This window comes from Nicotiana attenuata, unplaced genomic scaffold, assembly GCF_001879085.1.
Source record: "Nicotiana attenuata strain UT unplaced genomic scaffold, NIATTr2, whole genome shotgun sequence".
NCBI lineage: Eukaryota > Viridiplantae > Streptophyta > Magnoliopsida > Solanales > Solanaceae > Nicotiana > Nicotiana attenuata.
In genome coordinates this window covers 19,704-34,842 of record NW_017673269.1, presented here as the reverse complement: position 1 = coordinate 34,842, position 15,139 = coordinate 19,704, and the positions used below count along the sequence as shown (strand labels likewise).

Genomic DNA, 15,139 nt, shown 5'->3' with positions numbered 1-15,139 from the left:
ATGAAGCAAAAGACAAACCCATTAGTATTTTCTTTTACTTCAAATGGGGATTTTTGACCTTTTATAATTAACACTAATAGTAAATGGACTTGGCCTTAGTCCATGTGAAAGATTTCCAATTGGCCGTTGTTAAAACAAATGTTCGTCATGCTTAGAATTCTAGGATGCCTTAAAACCCAGGCAAAGTTGATAAAGCAGTGGTGTAACTGGTGTTGTTATCTTGTTTCAGACAACAAATTCTGTCTTTTGTCACAGTCAGATGACTCCTTTTATTTGACTTTCTTTTATTCTAATTCACTTTGATAGAGTACCGGAAGAAGAAGGGTTCTCAATTATTTAATATATATATGGATAAAAATAAATTTTATATGTATATATATATTCTTAACGGGTTAACGGATTATCCGTTAAGAAAATTGAATAATTCGCCCCCTAACCGATAAGCCGTTAATAAAAAAATTTCAATCCGTTCCCCGTCCGTTAAACCGTTAACCTGATACCAATAAGCCATTAAGCTTCGGTTTCAGTTCGATTTTCGGTTTCGGTTCGGTTTTGAACACCCCTAGGTGGGCTGACCGTAATAAGACCCATTAAAATGGTAGGTTAGCCCGACCCAACTCGTCAATTGCTAAAACCCACGTGGGCTGGGCTGTGCTAGCCCAACCCCACCCATATTGACAGCTCTAGACAACGGTGAAGGTTCTGCATATACTAGATTAGCAAGTTTGTTTGTTTGGTATTGTTGGGTATTTTTGATAATTTTTTGGACTTATAGGTATAAGTCACTTTTCATATTTTTTTTTTGTTTAAAAAAGTGAAATATATTTTGAAAAATGTCCAAACAAATTTTCATCTTCAAATCAAACTTCATCCAAATTAAATTTTTAAACAAATTTAAGAATTTATGGCTAAACGCCAGTTAAGTTGTCTATAAAAAGAATGCTTACCTCCACGTTCAAATACACTCTTCATATGTAATTCTGACGTTTAACAAGTTTAAAAGTGGTGTTTATTGATAGTGTAACGTGTATATATATCATGATTGAAATTTATGGTCCAAATTATTTAAATATGCTCAAATATATGGAGTTTCTCCAATAAATACTCTCCAATAATGATAGATTGATATGAAATTCTTGAGGTCTCAAGCTTTTTGATTTTGCCAGTATCCATTTGAATCGAGATGAAACATGATTTTGAAAAATTCGACCTTCACCTTAAATAGGCTTTTGGCTTCAATTCAAACATGTTTTATGATGATCTATATGTTTATCCCATCTTATCTTTTACTAGAAGGACAAAGGAAGCTTCTAAATATTGAATTGTAACTTACACAAAAAATTAGTCAAATTACTAAACATATTAAAGCTTTTACACCACAGATACAAATAAAAATTATTTTCAAATTTCAATTATACTTTTAAATATATCAATATCCTACTTTATTTTTATTTTTATTTTTTTATATAAACAAGAAAGCTCAAATATTCACTTGCAACTTATTCAGACAAAGGCGAACACATCGTCGTTTTCTTTTTATCCCCATGTGCAGATCCATTTCTTCTTCTTCTCTTACAAACAACACATTCAAAACTTCAAATAAAACCTCCATTAAACAAACACACAAATTTCCATTAGTTTATAGTAATAATTTCGTTTTCATGCAATTTTCTCGACTTTGAACTACTCTTTTCTTTTCCCTTTGTTCTTCAAGTACATTACATTGCGTTTCTGAAGCAAAAAAAAAAAAAAAAATAAAGCTTCAAAAATAGCCAATGGGTGCTTGTACTTCAAAACCCTCAATATTTTCCGGCGATAACATTACCGTCGCCGGCGACTGCGCTACACTTCCGGTGAAATCTGGAGCGAGCAATGACGACGATGTTAACAGCCATGAGACGAAAAAGGACGAACCTAATGTGAGTAAAAAATCGCCCTTTTTCCCCTTCTACAGTCCAAGTCCGGCGCATTATTTGTTCTCAAAGAAATCTCCGGCGAGATCTCCGGCTACGAATGCCAGCTCTAATTCTACTCCCATGAGGTTCTTTAAACGGCCGTTCCCTCCGCCTTCTCCGGCGAAGCACATCCGTTCTCTGTTGGCTCGGCGACACGGCACCGTGAAACCCAATGAGTCTGCAATCCCCGAAGGGCATGAATCGGAGGTCGGAGGCGGAGGCGGCGCGGGGCTAGATAAGAGCTTTGGATTTTCGAAGAATTTTGAGAACAAGTATGAGATGGGAGAGGAAGTAGGAAGAGGGCATTTTGGGTATACTTGTAAAGCTAAGTTTAAGAAAGGTGAAGTCAAGGGACAAGAGGTTGCTGTTAAAGTCATCCCCAAATCGAAGGTTTGGCCTTTAGTTATACTCTTATTTTCTTTTTCAAGTTTGATTCAATTGCTATATGATCTATGTGTTCCAACTTCCAAGTACTTGAGTAACAGTGGTCAGATCTACTTTGCAAATGTCTATTCATACTACTACTTGTAATTTTTTATCAACTAGGTCCATCATCTACTGTTTCCTTAGGTGGTTTAGTTAATGGTTTAAGTTTAAAGCTTTGATTTTTGGTAATTAAGTTTAGAGGTTGTGAAACTGATGGAAGTAGGAAGCTAAATTGTAGCTTCTAGTGTAGTGGCAGAATTTATGCTATTTTTAGTTATGTTTGTTATGTCCTTGACTGTTTTAAGGAAGCTCTATTGTTTGCTGTTCACTAGAGTCTGATTTTTGTTTCTTTCCTTTTTAGAGTCGGAAAGTTAATCTGTTTGATTGCCCATAAGATGCACTAAAAGAGGGATTAATTGTGAATGAACAGAATGTTGAGATTTTAATTGGGTCGGATGAAAAGAGGAAGGACAGTGTAAGGGGAGTGAAGGAGGAGGGCTAATGCTCATGACGACTTAGAACACAGTAGCTCTTTTATCTTTTTCTTAAGTAAATGGAGAGATGGAGTTAAATATGTTTTGTTTGCCTTCCACTTGTTCCAGACAACTCTAGAGGGAGATTGATAAGTTTGCCTTCAATAAGTAAAGCAGCAACAGCCGCTTCCACCACCCCTCCCTTCCTTACCAAAATCATACTTTTGTAGAGTTTAGGGGTTCTTATTGCTGGACATTTCCACCATGTATATCTCTGATGAAAGCAGCAAAAAACTTCTTGAACAATGTTATCAGTTGCTCGGTTTGTATAGTCCAGGCAGCTGAAAGTTTGAAGGATGGACCTTTTTAACATATCAGCAGTTGGGAGTGATCACAATAGCTTGAAAATTATTCGACAGGGTGACCACGACAACTTACGGCTACCCCTCCCCTCCAAAAAAAAATCCAAAAAAAGGTCCTGTGGAAATTATATAGCTGTTCAGAAAGCTGCTTTCTGATATTTGTAGTTTGATCTTTCTATTTTGCTTAGGTTGCATAATGTGATGATGACTATTGTTGTTCTGAATGTGCATCAGTGGATCTTATTCTTTTCTGGCGTTTTATCTGAAATATCTGATCCTAATTTTTCTCTCCAGATGACTACTGCAATAGCCATTGAGGATGTGAGAAGGGAGGTGAAGATATTAAGAGCTTTGACGGGACATAATAATTTAGTAAAGTTATATGATGCATATGAAGACCCCGACAATGTGTACATAGTCATGGAGTAAGCTTTGGTCACTCAAACTCTCGCCGCATTTGCATCTGCAATTAAATTTAGTCTCAAACTCAGCTTTAGAAGTTGGTTATTTACCAGGGTTTCAAGTAGCTTGACATTTTGTTCATTCTCTACTAGTAAATATATGGGTTTAATCATTGTATTTTGCTGTTATCAGGAGCTTGATTTGCTTATTTTCCTTATCATACTGCTCTTTGAAGTACTGCTGATTAATCTCGTTAAATTTCAGGCTATGTGAAGGAGGTGAGCTTTTGGATAGAATACTCTCGAGGTTGTTCTTGCTCTTTGCTATGTTTCCATTGTTTTGGAATTTGAATCTTGTGAGTTTTGAATTGTAGCAAATCTTTTGATGAAAGAGAGTACTAAATAGGTGTTGTCTTGTCCTGCAGAGGTGGGAAGTACACAGAAGATGATGCAAAGTCTGTAATGATACAAATACTGAAAGTTGTTGCATTTTGCCATCTTCAAGGTGTGGTGCACCGGGATCTCAAACCAGAGGTAAGAGGAGCAAAATGCTCAATCTGTGATTACTTAGAGAGTACAACATCTTAGCATATCTAGTCATTTCACCTGTTGTAAAAGAAGAAGGAAAAAAGAAAACCTTTTTACTTTAATGGATCTTAAATAATGTTATTATTCCAGTAGAACAACTTTTCAGTCAGTTTCAAATTGCTTAGGTTTTTTATTCATCAGGTGAAGTTAATGTTTGTTTCATCTAGTATTAGAGTAACGGATCTGTTGAGCTAACAAGTAACAGAGAAGCTCAAAATATCAGCTGTGGCGTTTTGCTATGGTTAATAGTATAACTTGTTAGAGAAGATGTGCTATCTGCTTCTGTAAGCCTTCTATCATACTCTTTCTTATCTAACTCAAACTTTCTGATTGACCAGAACTTCTTATTCACGTCTAAGGATGAAAACGCACAACTTAAAGCAATAGACTTTGGATTGTCTGATTTTGTGAAGCCAGGTTAGTCCATTACTGTGTCTGTAGAACCACCCCTCCCCTCACCCCCCACCCCTCAAAAAAGAAGAAAGAGTTAAACAACTACCCTGCATAGATTTGAGTAGCTCCGTCAACCTGTTGTTTACTTTCCATGCTGGATTGCCTTGCAGATGAAAGACTTAATGATATTGTCGGTAGTGCATATTATGTAGCACCGGAGGTTCTACACAGATCTTACAGTACAGAGGCTGATGTGTGGAGTATAGGTGTCATAGCATATATCCTGTTGTGTGGAAGCCGTCCTTTTTGGGCTCGAACAGAATCTGGGATATTTAGAGCTGTCCTAAAAGCTGATCCAAGTTTTGACGAACAGCCTTGGCCTACATTATCTTCTGAGGCAAAAGACTTTGTGAAACGTCTGTTGAATAAAGATCCCCGGAAAAGAATGACCGCAGCTCAGGCTTTGGGTGAGTTTCTTGAGTCAAGTTGGAAAAGGAGAATTCTCGTTCTTTAAATTTCTTCAAACTGCTTAACAACTCACTCTCTCAGGTCACCCATGGATAAAGAATAGTCACAACATAGAGGTGCCTTTGGATATTTTGATATTCAAACTAATGAAGGCTTACATGAGGTCCTCTGCTCTTAGAAAAGCTGCGCTACGGGTGTGTATGATGCTACTGAGAAAAGTTCTCCGGTTCCCATTTTTATCTTCGGACTTGTTGAAGTTTGTTTAATAGCTCAATCTTCACCTACTTTTGCAGGCTTTATCAAAGACATTGACTGTAGATGAGCTATATTATCTGAAGGAGCAGTTTGCACTGCTGGGACCAAACAAAAATGGCACCATAAGCTTCGATAACGTTAAAACGGTTTGTATTTTTACGAAAAATGAATGCTATAATTGTTTCTAGTATTTCGCAAGTTGTTGCTGACCTTCTGTGTTCTTATCAGGCCCTGATGACACATGCAACAGATGCTATGAAGGAAGCTCGCATGCATGATTTTCTTGCATCGGTAGATTTTGAAATCCATTGACTTCAGATTCTGACTGATATTGACTTGCTCTGGGTTTAACCTATGATGCTTAACTCTCCTTTTCCTTCTCATGGCAGCTTAATGCACTGCAATACAGGAGGATGGATTTTGAGGAATTCTGTGCTGCTGCATTAAGTGTTCATCAGCTTGAGGCTCTTGACCGATGGGAACAACATGCACGTTGTGCCTATGAAATTTTTGAGAAGGAAGGCAATAGGGCTATTATGATAGAAGAATTAGCTTCGGTAATTATGATCGTTCATTTCTGTTCTGAATACTGTTTGCCACATCTTTGTCTCTTACGTAACAATCTGTCTTTTTATCTTTTCGGAGGAGGGAAGTGTACAAGTAATTGGTAAGGAATCTAACTGAACGTAATTTGAATCTGGCATTCCAGGAACTTGGTCTTAGCCCTTCTGTTCCAGTCCATGCTGTTCTACATGACTGGCTTAGGCATACTGACGGAAAGCTCAGTTTTCTTGGTTTTGCAAAGTTGTTGCATGGAGTGTCCAGCCGCTCAATTACAAAAGTTCAATGATTCAAGCCACCTAATCAGAAAATTTCAATGAGTTTTTTGGTTCAGTCATGTTCTCCTTCTGTTGCTGATGCCATTGTTGGCAAACAAATGCGCAGTGAAGAAATGATGAAGATCAACTTCTGTCCCTAGTGCTGGAGCTTCATAGACCTCAGTATTTAGGGCAAGTGTGAGATTCCACGGAACTATTTTCAAGGAGAGGATTAGAGTTTTGGCCATGTGTTATCAGAGCAATGGCACCCTGCATATAGAGTTCTTACTGTAAAGCTGTAGTTAATTACTGTTTGATTGCAGGTGAGAGCACCTCTCAGCTGGTTTGACAGTTTGCGGGCACACACAAGTTGTTGTAAGTTGTTGGACATCGCTAATGTCTACTATTTGCCTTGTATAATGTTGTCTACATCTCTTTCTTGTTGAGAAGTTCCACCACTTTCTTTTCTTGCTTCTCAACTAAATTGGAGAAAGGAAAGACATGCGGGGGAGCAAGGGAGTTAATTGTTGTTACAACAACAAACCTAATATAGTCCCACAAGGTTGGGTCTGGGGAGGGTAATGTGTACGCATACCTTACCTCTACCTGGAAGGTAGAGAGGCTATTTCCGATACATCTTCGGCTCAAGAAAAGATGAAAAGAAAGCAAGGGAGTTAATTGTTGTTAATTAGAAATAGCTGTAGCCTTAGAAATGCAACAATAGCTTGAATGATCTTATAAGCCATGGTATTGCACAATGGACTATTTTTCTTGATCAACTGTCTTCACAGTGATGATCAGAAGGAATTGGCCTTTAAAGTACAGACAATATTTACTTTTCCTCAATTTAAATGGTGGTTGACCAGCCAAAAGTTAGAAAAACAATTTTACCTGTCCCATTGTAATAAGTGGACAAGCATATTTATTACATATAGTTTTGGTAACTGACGTTACACGCAGTACATTGCGTGAAATATTGAAGCTTCTAACTGTTTTTAGTCTGTGGTATTTTAATTATATTAACTTGTCAAAAAATGTGTTAACGGAGTTCAGCAGAAGTATATTTACGATACTTATGTTGCACCCAAAAAAGAAAATATAGATACATACGACCAGCAGATGAAAAGTAGCACTCTTAATTAATATATTTTCTCTATGAAGTAGCAGAAGTAGCAAGAAGAACATATAACTTGGATAGGTAGTAGGTACATCATATTCTAATGAAAGTTGAACCTAGAACTTCTTGTCATACGATCTTAGCACCTCCGCCTCGACTACTAGATGAATGCTTCATTGAAAGTTGAAACTATAGCAACTTGATTTTGACAACAAAAAAACATATCAAATTTCAAAAAGATTTAACCTATTGAGATTAAATTGTCAAGGTTACTCTTTGTATGATTTGCTTTCTAACCATTTTGCATTATTTCACGTGAAATTAGCGATGAAAATTTAACTAAATTAGAACCCATCTCAACATTTATTTAAAATATAATTATCTTGATCTTATTAGTTTTCTTCTTAAAAAAATGAGAAAAGGTCCATATGTGCTCTTGAATTATACCATTATATACTCCTTCGGGTTCAAAAAGAGTGTGCATTTGCCTTTTTGGGGGGTTAAAGTAAGTGTCCACTTATCAAATTTCAAATCAAGAAAGAATTAAACAATATTTTTCAAAATTGCCCTTATTTGTATATCCTTAAAAGTCTTTTAAATTACTCTAAATTTCTATGTTAGGTGACCATTTTGAGAAGAAGTTTAAAGGTTTATCCTTCTTTACTGTTTCGGTAAGTGCGGTAAGTTGGAGCTCTTTTAACTACTCCTTTTATCGAGTCAAAAAGAAATAACGGAGTGTTCTTTTAATCAAATTCAAAGCAATATATTCCGGAGAAATTCAAAAATAGCCAGATTTACCACTGGTCGTTGAAAAATAGCCAAGTTTCAAAAGTCATCGAAATTTAGCCACTTTAAATCTGAGCGAAAACACTGTTCAAAATCCGGAAAAATACGCCCACAAATTTTACGGGAGTTCCAGCATAAGTATGCTTGAACTCCCGTAAATTTTACGGGAGTTCCAGGATAACTATGCTGGAACTCCCGCAAATTTTACGGGAGTTCAAGCATAATTATGCTGGAACTCCAGCAAATTTTACGGGAGTTCCAGCAAGTATAATTGTCCAGTATAATATACTGGAGTTTGGAGCACTGGTGCTCCAGTCTCCCGCAAATTTTACAGGAGTTAGCAAAGTATACCGGTCCAGCATAATATGCTGGAGTTCGTACACAAATGCACCAGAACTCCCGTATATTATACTGGACCGGTCCCTGTTGCAGCAAAATAATGGCTATTTTTCATTGACTTGATAAACGCTGGCTATTTTTCATTGACCAGTGTGAAAACTGGCTATACCATGATATTTTAACAATATATTCATACTAATTAATGTTAAGTGTTACTCCCTGTGTCTCATATTATGTGTCGTGTTTCTCTTTTACGCGCTCCTTAAAAAATACAATTAGGAAAGGGATGGGACTATTATATCCTTATTTATGTCATAAGATATCATTGAATATTTATTCTGTTTATGTCTTATCTCCATCTTTAAGTGTAATTATTACTAAGGGTAAAAAAGGAAAAAGATAACCAATTTTGTCTTGAACATCTAAAATGATATGAGACAACTATTTTTGGTAACCATCTAAAATAATTTGAGACAACTATTTTTGGTAACCATGACTGTTAATACGAGAAGGAGGGAGTAAGAGATAAGTCCAAGTGTGGCAAGTTAATAATATGAAAATTTTAATTAGGAATAATTTAGTCAAATTATCTAAATCGGGGTGAGTAATTTATATTTACCTTCAGCTGAATCAAATTTACCCTTGTCATTACAAACTAATGATAAGTAGCAGCTAGTGATGTTAAAAGTGGAAAAATCGATATACCATTTTATTAAGATCAAGGATTAATTTGACGGTTTAAATGTGGGTTCGTGAATCAGTGGGACCGTATAATTTGGGCATTTGAAATGAAATGGTACTCTTTTGTTGTTGCTCTTAAAACAAGCTTCAAACTATCAGTCTAACTAATTGAGATGGCGACGAGGAGAGGAGCAAAACGCAGTGTTATTGAAATTTCCTCTTCTTCCGAAGAAGAAGAAGAAGAAGAAGAAGAAGAAGGAGAAGGAGAAGAAGGAAATGAAGAAGAAGGAAGCTCAGAAGAATCAGAACCATTATCAGAATCGGATGACGATGATTTTGACTCCTCCGCCTCAAGGTATTCTTTTCCAATTAATGTATCAAGTGATCAATCTATCAATCAATTTACGCCTCAATTCCAAACTAATTAGGCTGGGCTATTTGAATTATTCGTTCATTCAAATACTACATCGTTTATTGTAAATTTTATGATAATCAATTTTTGGGCAATTTGGGCCAGCGAGAGCGATGGTGATTACGAAGAATATGATGATGAGGATGATATCGAAGAGGAAAGTAAGGAGTCGGGGTGCGACAGAGTCCTTCGCCTTCTCCAAGGTATATAGGGATTTTCATTTTTCTGCTCTTGCGCTTCTGGCAAATGTATGGATAAACTAAAGGAAAACTAAGTTGCAGTGTTACTGTAGTAAAATGTTAGGATTAATTAATTTTTATCAATTTTCTAGCAAATTGATCATCATTCTTCAGCCAATCCTAGTGTTCTATATTTGAGTTGAAATTAATGATTTAAACTCAGCTGCTTTCTGCACAAATGAGTTTGATCTTTAAATGTGCACGCTCCCACATTTAACTTTGTAACTAGTACGTGTGATGTTGTGGTGGCTAGTCTTAAATGTTGAATTGCCTATTTGATTTGCCGGAGACCTACATGGTCCATCAATCGAAGACCAATCTGAGCTATCAATTTTGTTAGATAAACCCATGGAAGTGCATGTTAGAGAATGGCATTGGTGACACACCATGGACTAGCCTTTGCAGTTGCATGAGTTATTAATAATCAGCAAGTAGAGGAGCAAAAGAAGGGGCTGAGACTTTGAGAGCTACTAAAAAGAGTTTGCTGCGGTTGGGAGCAACGACTATCTCGGCTGAACACTCAGTTGTAAAGTGGACCTCTTTTGTCCATGAGTTTGGCGCAAATGTGTTATCGTGTTATCTTCTTGTTAGGCAACCTGCATTACTGGAGTCAGGTGGGCAGGAAGAAGATTTTTATATGGAAGTACTGTTGATATATGTTTTGCATGAGATTTTGTGGACACGGAAGGGAAGGGTGCAAAAGTAATATGGACCCTATGCCTGCAATTGAGGAGGATAGAATTAGTAAAAGATGCAAAATAATTTACTCGTTATTCAATGGACAATTTGGTGTATTCACAATATTTTATAAACTGTAGATCCTAACATATATATATATATACCACAATGCACTTATTGATTCTTCAAAGGGGTTCATAACTTGTTCTCTTTTCATGGTGGAGGCAAATGTAGAAAATTTCTCCAACTAGTAACAATTTTTTTCGTGTTCTGACTCAAGACAATAAATTAGCTAGTTATGGTCTCTCTAACATATAAATATATCAATTTACAACCTTTTGTGTGTTATATAGGGGGTAGAGAATTGAAGAAGCTAAAGGGAGAATTGAGGAAGCTAACATTGACGGACTATAAAGCATATTTGCGGTCAAATGGGTTGAGGTTATCTGGTACAAAGGAAGAATGTGTAGAAAGGATCATAGAGCACTGGAGGTATGTCGGGGTGTAAGATGTAAACCTCATGTATTTGAATGGACCCCTAGAATTTTTGCAATTTCCAATAAAGCGTGCTCGTGGCATTCCATCAAGCATTTCTATTTCTTTTTTTTTCATTGTTCTTTTTTGTTTTTGTTTCCTGTTATGTTGTTTCTTTTGTGGTGTAAGAAAGGGCCTCGTTAATAGCTAGAGTCTCAAGCATTCAGGTTGCTTATTGTGAGCAGCTAAAAAGGGTATATGACTCTTAAGTAAAAGGGACAAATGTTAGCATATTACTGTGTGCATACAACATATAGTTAAGCAGATTAAAAACCCTGGATTGACTCATTGTTAGTGAGACCTAGACGTGCTCCATGATTTTGTTCCTACCTCATCATTCTAAATTTGCAAATTGACCGAAAATATTTCAATCTGTGTGCTACAATAATTTCAGAATCATTCTGAAGATTTAACCAACTAAATTATTTTCTCTCCTTGAGCAGTTTGACCTTTTCGGATCATTGCACTATAATTTTGTTAAAATATTGTGTCGTGGAGGATATACTGTGCTTATCTTCTACTTACGAAAAATGGAAGTTCCACACTCATCTTCATGGTCGCTATTTCATCTCTTTGTCCCCCTTTTGTCTCTGAACATTAATCTCACATGACGGATATGTGGGTATAAATGGCTTTTCTCTTTTGAATGTCTTGCACTTATTGTCCAGCTATGGCACTGAGTATGCCAATACATCAGGAATCTTTAGGTTCTTTCTGTTTTGACCTTAAGTAGAAGATAAGCACATAGAGTGTGGAAGTTCCACACTTATTGTCCAGCTATGGCACTGAGTATGCCAATACATCAGGAATCTTTAGGTTCTTTCTGTTTTGACCTTAAGTAGAAGATAAGCACATAGAGTGTGGAAGTTCCACATTTATCTTCTACTTACGAAAAATGGAAGTTCCACACTCATCTTCATGGTCGCTATTTCATCTCTTTGTCCCCCTTTTGTCTCTGAACATTAATCTCACATGACGGATATGTGGGTATAAATGGCTTTTCTCTTTTGAATGTCTTGCACTTATTGTCCAGCTATGGCACTGAGTATGCCAATACATCAGGAATCTTTAGGTTCTTTCTGTTTTGAGCTTATGTTCTTTTAGTTCCAGAGGCACTTGTTCCACAATGACTCTGATAATCAGAAATTTCATTCTTCTATTGACATCTCAATCAATGTGCTAAAAAGTTGCATATAGAAAGATATTGAATCAATTTGCAATAGCTCATTGTCCTGTGAGTTTGGTGCTTCCCACTCAACAAAAACAAGTAAAAGAAGGCAGCGTAAGTGATTGAAGCGCCACCACAGTTCATTAATTCTTCATGGTCTCAGTTTTCACTTAGTAAGGAACTAATTGTAAATAGTATGATGTTGTAAGTCCATATTTTAATCTGTTGTTCCTTTCCCAGTAGTTTCTTTTATTTTTTTTGCCTTTTTGCTAATGGAAAGTCCTATTACTTGATTTTTTCACAGGATCAAAGATGATAATGGTCAAAGACTATATCCCAAATCATCATTTACCGTTAACTGCACCGGTAGTTTATATTTGGCATCATGACACCTTCTCTGTTTTTCTTATGCTTCTTTATTTTCCCTTTTGTTTTTTTTCCATCTTTGAGTATTGAGACTGGTGATTCTGCAGGTGACGTATGTAAAGGAGATGTTGTATTATTCACACAGAAAGTGTACAAGAAGTATTCACCTAATTGATTCTCCTGTTTGTTTCACATTTTGTCAGTGTGAAGTGGTCTTTGATTCTTGGATTAACTGTGTCGTGTTTCTAAGTTTTGACAAGATGACAAGGGGTGGAGAACTATTAGGGAAGAGAACCATTGCTGGGAGGATTGTTAAGGAGAGTTATGGTGCTGCCAAACAGCAGCATACCTTTACGGTAAGGCTCAATAGAAAGTTTTGAGAGATGTCTGATTATAAGGGTTGAAATCTTGAACCATAGTTATGTGGATATAAGCTTGCAACTTGGCACAAAATCCAATCGTAGCACTTGAATACCTAGCTGTATCATCCTTCCATTAACCCTTTCGTGCAATTTCATGTGCAAAGTTTTGCTCAAAATTTCTCCATCCTCTACTTTTTTGTGATTAACAAGGTTGAGGTGTTATGGAGCCGAGGGGTTAAACAATTATCTGCACTTTTTCCATTGCTTGTAAAGGGACGAAACCTTTATAAGTTGAAGACTTTCAGACAGGTGAACCCGCAGCTACTGTGGAGTACCTGCAATTCCTTTCAGATATTCTAACATTTTAATGGTATTTCTTGCTTCTCTTTTATTAGAGATGGAAGAATGAAAAGAAAAGATTAGAAGTGCTTGCAGAGAAGCACAAACGTGGAGAAGCAGCAAGATTTATTAGAGCAACAAGAAAATCAAAATCGATAAAGTCGACAAAAGCATCCTCTAAAAATAAAGGTGCCCTTTTATGGAAATTAAATTGCTGTATCACCTTTATGTTTACTCTAATATAGTTTTTGGTACGTGTAGGTAACACGCATCAGAAACTTGATCATCATAGGAGGCCAAGCGAAATGATACAGACAAGCAAAGTAAAGAAAAACAATTGTTCTATTGATGAACGCAGGAAAACAACAGTAGGAAGCAAAAGAACAAAACACCGCCATGAAAAGCCTCGTCCACCTGGGAGATTGAATTTGGCAGAGTCCAGAAATAGTAGATTCCCTATGAGGCATCCAAACTTTGTGCCTGCCATTGGGGAGATCTCATTACAGTTCAATTATCCTTCAGCGAATAATTTCCGCCATTTTGAATCAGATTATTACGGCCGAGGAGTACTATATTCCTATTCATCTAACTGGCATTCAGCACCAAGATCACATTTAAGCTCTTATTCCTCTTATGCTCTGCCTGCTCCAGATCTTCAACAATATGATCGTGGAAGCTATCCTAATTTTTCATATCCTAGGTATGTATCTCAGTCTAGTAATCATTCGCGTTTTCCTGGCATGGTCGGAACTCACAGATCATCTGATTCATTCCCGTTTGTAAACTATGACCGTAGATAAAACTCTTAGCTTTTTGTCTCTCTTGCTCTGGCCCGTGCTGTGCACATAGGAGCAGCAAGGGGTTTACATGAACAAAATGGTGCAAGGGGTCTTAAACTGACTTTTGGAGGATTGCCTTGTTGTGAGTGTCAAATCTCAAATATTTGTACAGCAGGTTGCAGAAGTGTTTTGTCTTTAATTGGTAGTATTAAAGCTTTGTTCTCTTTTTGTTTTAGTAGTTCCATTTCTTTTGCATTCAAGTGGAATATGGGACTTGGATTTTGGAAGGGTGAGCTTGATCACGCCACAATTCCAGAGTTCTCTGTTGGATCCTGTCCTTTTATTACTCTTTTCTCTGTTCGTTGAGTTATTTACAAGCTTGTACGTCTAACTAGACGTGTCCCAAAAAGAAAAAAGAAAAAGATATTGTAATATAGCATAGCACATAGCACATAGCACATAGCACATATCACATGTATTAGTTAGTTTAGTTAGTCACATGCTTCTTTCTGTTAGATGACAACTGTTAATGAGCTATCAATTAGTTAGTTGGTTAACTTAAGATAGTGGTAGTTAGGTGTATAAAATGTACTGATAATCTTCTTCAATAGAACAGTTGTTCATTTCTCTCTTAGCCGACTCTCTCTTCTCAGAGCTTCTGCCATTGTTACACCTTCAAATTCTTGCATTTTATCATGATATCAGAGCTTCTTGCATTTTATCATGATATCAGAGCGGGAGATACTGGAATCTCACGCTGTGACGCTCTCAAACTGATTGTTGGTTTAAATCTCTTAATTTCGTTGATCAATTGCTGCTATTGACACGACAATGGCAGAAAACACAATTGACCACACATATCCCCTGTTTTTGGGTCCTTCAGACACTCCGAGCTCGGTATCGATTCCGGTAAAGCTCACTAGGTCAGAAAACTATGGGTTATAGAGTATGTCGATGAGGATTGCACTTTTGAGGAAGCGGAAGCTAGGGTTTGTGTCACGACTCGGATTTCCCACCCTCGGGAGTCGTGATGGCGCCTACTCGTAGAAGCTAGGCAAGCCACGATCTTAGAAATCATTAACTCTTTCTGTTTTAATTCCTTTTTAACCAAATTAACCGGAAATAAACAAATAAATTACAGCGGAGTATGAAATTTAGCGGAAGTCTTAAATAAAATATAAAGCCAAACATCCTGAAGAC

The 15,139-nt window shown here is 36.8% G+C and overlaps 2 protein-coding genes across 5 annotated transcripts; both read left to right on the top strand.

Annotated features, from left to right (window-relative positions):
* Window positions 1–1,489: 1,489 nt before the first annotated feature.
* Window positions 1,490–6,980, top strand: LOC109215891 (CDPK-related kinase 5-like). The gene is made up of 11 exons (XM_019380012.1): window positions 1,490–2,345; window positions 3,511–3,641; window positions 3,883–3,924; window positions 4,043–4,151; window positions 4,544–4,622; window positions 4,769–5,065; window positions 5,148–5,260; window positions 5,360–5,467; window positions 5,550–5,612; window positions 5,711–5,878; window positions 6,031–6,980. Exons 1-11 carry the CDS (start codon window positions 1,776–1,778, stop codon window positions 6,169–6,171), a joined length of 1,821 nt encoding a protein of 606 aa, XP_019235557.1. The 5' UTR covers window positions 1,490–1,775; the 3' UTR covers window positions 6,172–6,980.
* Window positions 6,981–9,056: 2,076 nt separating this feature from the next.
* Window positions 9,057–14,573, top strand: LOC109215892 (zinc finger CCCH domain-containing protein 62-like). 4 transcript variants are annotated; one of them, XR_002066422.1, is made up of 10 exons: window positions 9,057–9,417; window positions 9,580–9,677; window positions 10,745–10,883; window positions 12,398–12,459; window positions 12,567–12,618; window positions 12,710–12,815; window positions 13,032–13,130; window positions 13,217–13,349; window positions 13,422–14,081; window positions 14,179–14,573. XR_002066422.1 is itself a non-coding variant. In XM_019380014.1 (10 exons), the coding sequence occupies exons 1-10, from the start codon at window positions 9,236–9,238 to the stop codon at window positions 13,958–13,960; spliced, it is 1,314 nt and encodes a 437-aa protein (XP_019235559.1). In that variant the 5' UTR covers window positions 9,058–9,235; the 3' UTR covers window positions 13,961–14,174. The 4 variants fall into 4 exon arrangements, 2 of the variants coding, with proteins under 2 accessions (XP_019235558.1, XP_019235559.1); XR_002066421.1 differs by having other exon boundaries at window positions 14,176–14,573; XM_019380014.1 differs by lacking the exon at window positions 14,179–14,573 and having other exon boundaries at window positions 9,058–9,417; window positions 13,422–13,860; window positions 13,957–14,174.
* Window positions 14,574–15,139: the final 566 nt, after the last annotated feature.